This window comes from Artemia franciscana, chromosome 1 (assembly GCF_032884065.1).
Source record: "Artemia franciscana chromosome 1, ASM3288406v1, whole genome shotgun sequence".
NCBI classification, from domain to species: Eukaryota; Metazoa; Arthropoda; class Branchiopoda; order Anostraca; family Artemiidae; genus Artemia; species Artemia franciscana.
The window spans coordinates 24,471,841-24,484,214 of NC_088863.1; the positions used below are offsets into that span (position 1 = coordinate 24,471,841).

General features: G+C 35.9%; 1 protein-coding gene across 1 annotated transcript in view; it reads left to right on the plus strand.

Moving 5' to 3' along the window:
• Positions 1-12,374, plus strand: part of LOC136027268 (chondroitin sulfate synthase 1-like) — a 42,936-nt gene that overhangs the window by 14,285 nt on the left and 16,277 nt on the right. The window contains exons 3-4 of the mRNA XM_065704347.1: positions 1,454-1,657; positions 3,060-3,200. Coding sequence (XP_065560419.1) covers positions 1,454-1,657; positions 3,060-3,200 — 345 coding nt within the window. The remainder of the gene's footprint in view (positions 1-1,453; positions 1,658-3,059; positions 3,201-12,374) is intronic.

Below are 12,374 nucleotides of genomic sequence, written 5' to 3' on the forward strand. Positions count from 1 at the left end.
TGGTTTTACTTGGTTGTTTTACATTTGCTGTTTTTTTTTCATGGGCATGTAATTTGGGGGTGATACCTGACGCGGGGATGCCATGGATATTCGGTGGTAGCCACAACACTGTGCTGGGTAGAGAATTTAGAGTGGCGAAACCCTATATAGGCCAGTGTATTCTCCTGATGAGCCCTTATGTTGGGTGTTGCCTCTGAATTATTTGTCTATATTATTTTTTCTATTGTTCGGTAAATGACGACTTATACTTATTGACGACATGACTGCCTGTCCATGGATTATTCTTTATGGTTGATTGTGTGTGGCTATGCTGTTTGACCTATGTGATTGTATGGATGAGTAGGGTTAAGGCCTCATTCAAGTGCTGGTCTATATTAATCACTAATTTAGGAAAACAGTCTTCCTTTTCTCCTTCTGTCTCTTTATTTTATTTATTTTTTTTTTTTTTTTTTTTTTTTGTGTTTGTGCTGTAGCATTGGTGATTTCTCTTTTCATGATATATATATATATATATATATATATATATATATATATATATATATATATATATATATATATATATATATATATATATGTATATATTTATTTACATATATATGATACAAATAATCATAATAAATAAGCAGACACAGTTAAATAAAAACTCCTATTTTTGAGCCTTTAAATCCTTTACAGTAAACTTGCTTATTGTCACTATATATCTAGGAGACGTTGATTTAAGGATCCCCAGTAGCAGCTCATCATTTCCACCATTAAACAAATATCCTTGATGTCCAAAGTGCTATATGCTTTGGTCTTTTACCCTAGTCATCAAATCTCTAAGAAAAACATCCTCACTTTCTTATAGCAAATTTGGAAATTTTTGTACTGCAACCAAATTTGATTACAAAATCATAACTTCTGCAGAATTATAAAAGAGCCGCAACCTTATTTAATTGGTTAAAAAGTCAAAGCCTTTCCATGCTTTTCTTTCAATACCACCAGTCAAACTCCTCGATTATGGATACTAAATTCAAAGACTTTTTTTAAGTATCCTTTTCTGACAGTAATCTAATAATAGATCAGTGTTGCCAAATTGGCTTGTTTCCAGCCCCAGTGGCTTATTTCTCTGTGCTGGGGTGGGTGGTTTTTTTTTGCGGGCTTGGGGCTGGAAACTGGGCCTTATTGTTTTTTAATTTGGCTAATTTTGGGCTTTTTCTGCTCCAAAGAATAATATTTTTAGTTTTATTTTTTTTTTAATTTTTTTTTTAAGTTCAATTTCAATCTTTTACAAAACTTTGGAGGAAAGAAAGCGAATGGATTTAAGGAAAAGTTTAACTATACCCTACGATTTACTAAAGAAGAAGAAGAAAATAAGTAAGGTGAATTAATTTTTGTTCGGGCTTGTTTTGAAAACCCGGGGCGTTTTTCTGTGTTGACAATCTGGCAACACTGTGATAGATTAACATTTTAGGATGAACTTGGACATTTGAACCTAGAATATGACGAAAACTTTTGTATGGGTGGCCCTGGAATGATCATGAGTTACACAACCCTTGCAGCCGTTGCGCCAAATGTCAAATATTGCCTCCAAAATCTCTATAGTCATCATGAAGATACAGAAATTGGTAGATGTGTTCAAAAGTTTTCTGGTTCCAGTTGTACCTGGGCATATGAGGTAAGCACGCAGATCTCACAAATTGTACCTTTTCCACTCAGAGGGAAGTATATACAGAATTGTAAGCTTTAGATATGTAAATGAAAGAGGTTGATAAAATCAAGCATCTTCTTTGTTAATTTTAGAAGCTTTCCGTTAGAGAAGTCCCCCCCCCAATAAAATATATTGGAACTTAAAACCAGCAGAAATAATGTCATATAATACTTCAAACTTAAAACGAGTAGAAATAACTATGAATGATTTCTGAAATTCTAATCGAACAGAAATCAAAATAAACAATCAGACAAGACATAAATATAATATATATCGCTAAGGGTCAATAGATGAATCCTAAAGCGAAGAGACAATGTAACGAAAAATCACATCAAATTTAGAAAAAAAAACAGGAAATGGCACATATAAGAGTCAGGCTATTGTCTCCTTCCTAAACCATTTGGAAGTCAGAGTTTTATTTGCGCTTTACTGAAAATAAATTTTATTTTGAGCGGTGTTCTGGAGTATTTTCAGTCTAGTATTTTCTACCATTCATATACTTGATTTTCTCGTGTAGCCTAAATCCGTTTCTTTTTTATTGTTGTGCTGTTTGGTCGCATATGTTTTATCTCCACCTTCGTATTCTTTGTCTGCTTCAGATTTCGGCTATGTAGATTTTAAACCGTATCCTTCACACCCTCCAGCGACGAGCACGAATTCTCTAGCGACAGAGTTGTGAATTGAAATTTGAAGTATGCATTATATATTTTTTGTATTTAATGTATTTATATTTTTCGAAAAAATAAAAGTTGCTTTTTGACATTAGTAAAAATTAAAAGTTGTAGCCCTATCCTGTAAGTCTCAAAACCCGAAACACAAATGAGCATAAAGAAAATAGAGACACTAAGCAGTGAAAAATTTTTATATGCAGCTGCTGCTACTACTGCTAACAACTCACTGGAGCACCTTGCACCTGAGGTCAATACAATACGTTTACTCCTTCTTAAACTCCTTCACTCTTTATTCCTTCCCATGAAGTTCCAGTTTCCTTTAACTTCATCCTTATATTCCCCCCTCCATTTGGGGAGTGAGCTGCTTTTTTTTTTGCCCTGCATGGGGGCATGCAGTCAGTACAGAGAAACTATTCATGGACAATTCCTTTGGAAAACACTTAGTAAATTTTCCTCTCCATTCAAATGCCTCTCTTTCCTACTTCATGCAACCAGAGTCATTGTCGTAGTTTCCAATAATCTATTCTTGGTTCATATACTTATCTTCCTATTCTTCCGAACTTTTTCCAACTATTGAAGAAATACCCTGTGCTTTGGCTGTTTTACCCTTGGAGCATCCCCTATTTATTAAAAGGTGAAGGAAGAGAAAGAAAAATAATACATAATCTCATACAAATATGTTTTTTAATTTCTTCTAGATGCAGAACATCTTTTACCATAATTCTGCTGGTTGGGATGCCTTTACTGGGAATCTAAAAACTAAAGAGGTACTTCGTGCAATCACGCTCCATCCATTTAAACAACATGTATACATGTATAAGATGCATAACTACGTAAGGGTAAGTTCTGAGTCTTAATACAACTACGAATATTCTTTTCTTATACATAGACTGTAGTCCGCCCCCTTGCTCCCAGAAAAAAAAACCAAAAAAAACATGCATCACTGATAAAATGTTAAATTTTTCACCCGAAAAAAAATGCTCGACAACGTAAATAATTTTTTTATCCTGAACAAATATTGCTCCTTTGTGTACCTAGACTAAGTCAAAAACACCTCAAGGCTGACTCATTTGACTTATTTGGACCATTGACCCAGCCAGGAATTGTCTTAGCAGCTTAATGTTGGTTCACACAGAAGTTTCCTCATGAGTAGGATGGGTAACACCAGAGAGTTGGGGCTACTTTGAAGGAGCGATATTTACAAAACATAAAAGTCGTACCATTAGATTTCTTAGATTTCATTAGATTTCCATAACTGACCTAGGAACAAGGTGAACATGCTACTTGATTCCTTTTTTTATGCTCTTTCCAAAAATGATAATGAACTCAATTTTAAGTTAAAACTAATTTGTTTAAACTAATTTAAACTTTAAACTAGTTTTTTTGAATAAAAATAATATCATACAAAGAACATATTATAATAAGAATATGGAACCTATGAATATTTCACTAGTTGTTTATGTTTATCTGTTAACAACTTACATTGCAAGAAGACATATTACATTATAACAGTAAATTATAATGACCAATAAATAAACAGATGATCGATTAACTTCAAAACTGCAATTAAAAATTATATAAATAAGAAAAAATTCTTCGATCTACCACCACCTTCAACAAAATACTCTTCTTTTTTTCCAGCAGGGTCAATAGTCCCACCCCTGGCAGTACAGACACATTTAAACGGTGAAAAACGGACGAAGTAGAGGATATTGTATTAAAATCGACAAATTTTAATATCTTTACGGGGCCATAGCCTTGATACTTCTCCGTTGTGTCTTACCCTCTAACTTATATTGGTTGCAGTTTTCCTTACTCAATAAAAATTAATCCTTAAAAAAAAAAAAAGAAAGAAACATGACCGGTTCTCCTTCTCTGCAGGCATCATTTCTTAATATTGAAAAACAGCCTTCCGACTGTTAGGGTTGCCTACTGGAGACGTTTCTAGTGAGTAAAATTGACGCCCGATAAGAGCCAAAACTCAGAATCTGACGGTGGGGTCTTAATTAAGATTCCTTGACATTGGGGGTACTTTCCCCTTTTTCTAAAATCAGACAAGTTTTCTCTGACTGGTAACATTTTATGTGTAACATTTAAGTTTAACATTAAGTACCGATTTAACATTAAGTACCAACATTTAACATTTAACATCAAGTACTGATCGCGAATATTGTCGGTCTGTCTGTAGGTCTGTCTGTCATTCTGTCTGTTCACTTCCAGGTAAGCTAGGACGATGAAATTTGGCAGGCATATGAGAGACCGGACCAGATTGAATTAGAAATAGTCGTTTTCGCGGTTTGACCGTCTGGGGGAGAGTGGGGGTCGGTTAAGTCGAGAAAAATAGAAAAAATGAAGTATTTTCAACTTACGAACGGGTGATGGGATCTTAATGAAATTTGATGTTTGATGTTTGGAGGAATATCGTATCTCAAAGCTCTTATTTTGAATCCCGACTGGTGACAGATCTGCTGGTGACAATGGGGGTACTTGGGGAACCTAAAATCTTGGAAAATGCTTAGAATGGAGGGATCGGGATGAAACTTGGTGGGAAAAATAAGCAGAAGTCCTAGATACGTGATTAACATAACCAGACCGTATCTGCTCTGTTTGGGGGAGTTGGGGGAAGGGGTTTAATTCTGAAAATTAGAAAAAATGAGGGATTTATAACTTACGAAGGAGTGATTGGATCTTAATGAAAATTGAAGCTTTGAAGAATATCGTGTCTCAGAGCTCTTATTTTAAATCCCGACTGGATCCGATGACATTAGGGGGGATTGAGAGGGGGGGGGCTAAAATCTCGGAAAACACTTAGAGATGAGGGATCGGGATGAAACTTGGTGGTAAAAATAATCATAAGTCCTATATACGTGATTGGAATAGCCGGAACGGACTCGCTCTCTTTGGGGGATTTAGAGGAGAAGGGTTAATTCTGAAAAATTAAATAAAATGAGGCATTTTTAACTTACGAAGAAGTGATCCGATCTTAATGAAACTTGATGTTTAGAAGGATATCGTGTCTCAGAGCTCTTATTTTAAATCCCGACCTGATTTGGTGAAGGGGAATTTTTTGGGGGGCGGAACTTAAAATCTTGGAAAACGCTTAGAGTGGAGGGATCAGGATGAAACTTGGTGGGAAAAATAAGCACAAGTCCTAGACACGGGATTGACATAACCGGAACGGATCAGCTCTCTTTGGGGGAGTTGGGGGAGGGTTAATTCTAAAAAATTGGAAAAAATGAGGTATTTTTGACTTACGAAAGAGTGATCGTACTTTAATAAAATTTCATATTTAGAAGGACCTCGAAACTCAAATCTCTTATTTTAAATCCCGACCGGATCCAGTGTCATTAGGGGGGGGGGGAATCTTGGAAGACACTTAAAGCGGAGAGATCAGAATGAAACTTGGCAGAAAGAATAAGTACAAGTCCAAGATTGGTGACTGACATAACCGGACCGGATCCGCGCTCTTTGGTGGACATGGGGAGGGGGGTAATTATGAAAAATTAGAAAAAATGAGGTATTTTTAACTTATGAACGGGTGATCAGATCTTAATGAAATTTCATATCTAGAAGGATCTTGTGTTTTAAAACTCTATTTTTAAATTTCGACCAGATCTGGTGACATTGAAGGGAGTTGGAGGGGGAAACCGGAATTCTTCGAAAACGTGAAAATCAAGGTATCTTACGAATGGGTGATAGAATCTTAATGAAACTTGATACATAGAAGAATCTTATGTCTCAGATGCTACATTTTCAATTCAAATTGGATCCAGGGATATAGAGGGCTGGAGGGGGGAAACAGAAATCTTGGAAACCGGAAATCTCGGAAATCCCTTAGAGTGGAGAGATCGGGATGAAACTTCATGGGAAGAATAAGCACAAGTTATAAATACGAGATTGACATAATTGATACGGATCTGTTCTCTTTGAGGGAGCTGGGGGTTGTTGATTTTGAAAAATACGAAAAATTGAGGTAATTTCAGCATAAGTACGGGTCACCGGATCTTAATGAAAGTTGATATTTAGAAGGAACTCATGTCTCAGAGCTTTTACTTCAAATCCCGTCCAGATCTTTTGACATTGGGGGGAGCAGGAGGGAGAAATCGTAAATCTTGGAAAACGCTTATAAATGTCGTAGATACGTGATTGACGTAACCGGACTGGATCCGCTCTCTTTGGTAGACATAGGTGGTGGGGTTCAGTTCCTTGGGAGTTTGGTGATTCTGGATGTGCTAGGACGACGAAAATTGATAGGCGTGTCAGAGAGCTGCACAAATTGACTTGATAAAGTCATTTTCCCCGATTCGACCATCTGGGGGGCTAAAGGGAGAAGAAAAAGGGAGAGGTATTTTTAACTTACGAGTGGGTGATCAGATCTTAATGAATTTTGATATTTAGAAGGACTCGCGACTCAGAGTTCTTATTTTAAATCCCGACTAGTATTATGCCTCTGATTTTCCTTTTAAAGCAATCTATTGATTCTTAGAATTTGGCTAGAGCTCATACTAAATGAGCTCTTGGCTCTTGGCTCTTTCGACCTCGTCACAAGTGCCATATGAGCTCTTAGCTCTTGCTATTTTATTTTTATTTTATTTTTTTACGGATGCCCCAAAAAACAATGGATCCTCCAAACATCATCCAGTTGCAATCAAATTATAATGTTTCCGAAGCGTGGACGACTCGAAGCGTGGTTTCTCGAAGCGTGGACGACTGATTTTCATAGGAAAATGTCATGTTCCATGTCCCCTAGCAACATTCCAAAAGACAGGTCTTGATATCAACTATTCCATTGCCCTCCTATAAAAGACATCCAGAGCATACCAATAAACAAGGTTCAGCTATAGTAAGGCGTCAGGTACTTTTGCAGAGAGTAGTCTTTTGGCCCTTCAAAAATCACTCGAAATGTTTTAATTTGTTTGTTTTGGCCTGAACAGAAATCTCTTTTGATACTAAGCTGTCAACTTTTTGCCTGTCAAAGGAAAATTTAGCTAACGCCATATTCTTTTAATTTACCTTTTTCTGTCATTTAGACAGTATAGGCTGTATCCAGAACACATTCTTGGTAGGTTTCTGGCTGGTACAAAAAGTTTTGGCAAAATATTATTAGTTTCAGAGTAACAAGACAGACATTGCAAAAATTATCTTCTTGTAGCTACTTTTGCATCACCTTTCTTAAGAAAAACGGCAATCTCACGTTTCCATCAAACAGTTCGTGGTAACGAACTGTAGTAAAGAGCGATCCGGCTCAATAGTATCCAAAACTCTAAAAAATTTAATTTTGATATCAATAGCTACATCAAAAGAATCGAATTTTAATTCTGATTTTAAATATATAAGCTTCATCAAGTTTAGTCTTACCCATCAAAAGTTATGAGCCTGAGAAAATTTGCCTTATTTAGGAAAATAGGGGGAAACACCCCCTAAAAGTCGTAGGATCTTAGCGAAACTGACACCATCAGATTCAGCATATCAGAGAACCCTACTGTAGAAGTTTCAAGGTCCTATCTACAAAAATGTGGAATTTTGTATTTTTTGCCAGAAGACAAATCACGGGTGCGTGTTTATTTGTTTTTTTGTTTTTTTTTCTTTTCCCCAGGGGTCATCGTATCGACCAAGTGGTCCTAGAATGTTGCAAGAGGGCTCATTCTAACGGAAATGAAAAGTTCTAGTGCCCTTTTTAAGTGACCAAAAAAATTGCAGGCCATCTAGGCTCCCTCCCACGCTCATTTTTTCCCCAAAGTCAACGGATCAAAATTTTGAGATAGCCATTTTGTTCAGCATAGTCGAAAACCATGTTAACTATGTCTTTGGGGATGACTTACTCCCCCACAATCTCTGGGGAGGGGCTGCAAGTTACAAACTTTGACCAATGTTTAATAGTAATGGTTATTGGGAAGTGTGCAGACGTTTTCAGGGGGATTTTATTTTGTTTGGGGGTGGGGCTGAGGAGAGGGGGCTATGTTGCAGGATCTTTCCTTGGAGGAATCTGTCATGGGGGAAGAAAAATTCAATGATAAGGGCGCAGGATTCTCTAGCATTACTATAAGAAAACAATGAAAAATAAACATGAAAACGTTTTTTCAAATGAAAGGAAGAAGTAGCATTGAAACTTAAAACGAACAGAGATTATTACGCATATGAGGGGTTCTAAAAATACTTTATCATAAAGAGCGAGGTATTTAGGAGGAGATAAATACCTTGCTCTTTATGCTAAAGTATTTTTAGTAATTTCAACTATTTATTCTACGGCATTTCTGATTCAGGGGTCATTCTTAAAGAATTGGGACAAAACTTAGGATTTAGTGTAAAGAGCGAGGTATTAACGAGGGTACAAACCCCCTCGTATACATAATAAAAATATAAGGTTATGAAAGTTTGTTACGTAAGTTAATTCTTAAGTTACGTATATTTTTTACTAATGAAAACGTTCGTTAAAAATTAAAAGTTCTAGTTGCCTTTTTAAGTAACCGAAAAATTGGAGGGCAACTAGGCCTCCTTCTCCACCCCTTATTTCTCAATATCGTCTGATCAAAACTAAGAGAAAGCCATTTAGCCAAAAAAAAGAATTAATATACAAATTTCATTTTAATAATTTATGTGCGGAGAGCCAAAACCAAACATGCATTAATTCAAAAACGTTCAGAAATTAAATAAATAAAAAATAATTTTTTTAGCTGAAAGTAAGGAGTGACATTAAAACTTAAAACGAACAGAAATTAATCCGTATATGAAATGAGTTGTCCCCTCCGCAATCCTCCGCTCTTTACGCTAAAGTTTGACTCTTTGCCACAATTCTACTTTTTAAAACAATTAAAAGCTTTAGCGGAAAGAGCTCAACATACGTATTGTTTTTTTATAATTCTAAATCAATTGACTATCTCAGATTTTCAAACAATAGCTTTTTGGTCTTCTTTTGGCTACAATCATTGTTTTGCACCACAAAATGCTTGAACAGACTGCTTTGCGGTGGGACAATCTGTTTTGGCTAAAATAAATGTCTATGCTAAAGTTTATTTTGTAGAACTACCTACACATTTAGAAACGAATGCGCTGCCCTACGACATTACTGCCTCCGAGACTCGAGGTTCAATATGAGTATAGTTTTTTTTATAATTCTAAATCAGTTGGCTTTCTCAGAATTTTCAAACAATAGCTTTTTGGCCTTCTTTTGGCTAGAATTGTTGTTTCACACCACAAATCGGCCGAAAACATTGTTTTGCTGGGAGACAGATTATTTGGCTAAAATTCATGTCTATGTTAACTGTTTATTTTGTAGGACTACCTGCACCTTTAGAAAGAAAGTGCCACCGTACGGCATTACTGCCGCTGTAACTCGAGGCTCAATTCGCGTTTAGTTGTTCGGTAATTCTAAATCAATTGACTATTTCATAATTTTCATACACTAGCTTTTGGGCATTATTTTGACCAGAATCGTTGTTTTGCAAAACAAAATGTCTAAAAACACTGCTTTGCCGAGGGACAGTCCTTTCGACTGGACTAAATATGTATGATAACTGTTGATTTTGTAGTACAACCTTCACATTTAGAAACGAATGCACCACCGTATACCATTACTACCCGTCTGGCCGCCCTCATCATTCCTAAGACACTTCTAGATTTTTTTTAACAAAGTGATATCAAATTCCGCTTCCTCTTCTTCTAAACCGGTTTCACCTTCGATTCTGCTGGCTTCCATCCCAGTTTAATGAATTCTACTTCCCGCTACGCCCCCACCGATCCCAACTTCAAACACCTAAGGGTTTTTCAAGCTTTTCCCCCTCAAAAATAAATTTATAACCTGACAAAACCATTGTTTTTTATATGAGCTTGTTGCGTGCTGATTTTTGTTCGTTAAACAAGTTGCATGTTGATTTTTCTCTTCGTGAAACTTGCCTATTGATTTTTTTCTTGTGAAACTGATTTTGTTCACGGATCTTTTTGTGTGCTGATTCTGTTCATGGAACTTGCAGCGTGCTGATTTTTTTTAGTTAAACTCGTTGCACGTTGATTTTTCTCTTCGAGAAACTTGTAAATTGGTTTTTCTCCTCGTGAAACTGACTTTTGTTCCTAGAACATTTTGCGTGCTGATTTTGTTCTTGGAACTTGTTGCATGCTAAATTTTAATCGTGAAAATTTTTGCATGTTGATTTTAGTTCATAAAACTTGTTAAACTTTGATTTTTATCGTCATCAAACTGATTTTGGTCATGGAACTTGTAGCATGAGGAATTTTTGTTAATGGAACTTGTTGCGAGCTGATTATTATTCATGAAACTTGTTGCACGTTGAATTTTCTCTTTGTCAAACTTGTACATTGATTTTTCTTCTTTTGAAACTGATTTTTTTTTTCCTGGAACCTATTGTGTGTTGATTTTTTTCATGGAGCTTGTCCTGTTCTGATTTTCGTTCGTGAAACTTGTTGAATCTTGATTTGTCTCTTTTTGAAACTTGCACATTGATTTTTCTCCTCAAGAAACTAATTTTGATTGTGAAACTTGTTGCGTGATGATTTTTTTTTCGTAGAACTTGTCGTGTGCTGATTTTTGGTTCGTTAAACTTGTTGCATGTTGATTTTTGTCTTCGTGAAACTTCTAAATGGATTTTTCTCCATGTGAAACTGATTTTGTTCATCGAACTTGTTTCTTACTGATTTTTACTCGTGGAAATTGTTTTGTGCTGATCTTTGTTCGTGAAACTTCTTGCATGTTGATTTTTATCTTCTTAAAAATTGTATATTGATTTTTTCTCCTCATGAGACTTATTTTGTTCAAGGAACTTATTGTGCGCTGATTCTGTTTAGGCAGCTTGCCGCGTGCGAATTTTTACTTGTGAAACTTTTTGCACGTTGATCTTTCGTCTTCGTGAAACTTGAGCGTTGATTTTTCTCCTCGTGAAACTGATTTTGTTCTTGGAACTTGTTGTGTACTGATTTTTTGTTTATGAAACTTGTTGCGTCCTGATTTTTGTGTGAAACTTGTTGCACGTCCATTTTTCACTTCGTGAAACTCGTACATTAAGTTTTTCCTCGTGAAACCGATTTTGTTAACAGAACTCTTTGCTTGCTGATTTTTTCTTGTTCGTGGAATTTGCCGCGTCCTGAATTTTGTCCAAGAAACTTGTTGCATGTTTATTTTTTCTCTTCTTGAAACTTATACGTTGATTTTCTCTTCACAAAACTGATTTTGTTCATGAAACTTCCTTCGTGCTGATTTCTTCTCGTGGTACTTATTGCGCACTGATTTTTTTGTGTTCCTGAAACTTGTTTCACGTTGATTTTTCACTTCGTGAAAATAGTACATTGATTTTTTCTCCTTGTAAAACTGATTTTGAACCTGATTTGTCTGAATGCGTGCTGAATTTTTCTAGTTTGTGGAACCTGCTACATCCTATTTTTGTTTGTGAAACTTGTGATGTTGATTTTTCTCTTCCTGAAACTTGTACATTGATTGTTCTCCTCGTGAAACTAATTTTTTAACGGAACCCATTGCGTGCTGATTTTTTTGTGGAACTTGCTGCGTATTGGTTTTTGTTCGTGAACCTTGTTAACTGAACATGTTGATTTTTCGCTTTGTGAAACTTGCACATTGATTTTTTTCTTCGTAAAACTGATTCCATTCCCGAATATTTTTGCGAGTTGATTTTTTGTTCATGGAACTTGCTGCATGCTGCTGCATGCATGATTCATGAAGCTTGTCACTTGTTGATTTTTCTCTTCGTGAAACTTGTACATTCGTTTTCTCTCATCATGAAACTAATTTTTTAACGGAACCCATTGCGTGCTGATTTTTTTGTGGAACTTGCTGCGTATTGGTTTTTGTTCGTGAACCTTGTTACGTGAACCTGTTGATTTTTCGCTTTGTGAAACTTGCACATTGATTTTTTTCTTTGTAAAACTGATTTCATTCCCGAATATTTTTGGGAGTTGATTTTTTGTTCATGGAACTTGCTGCATGCTGCTGCATGCATGATTCATGAAGCTTGTCACTTGTTGATTTTTCTCTTCGTGAAACTTGT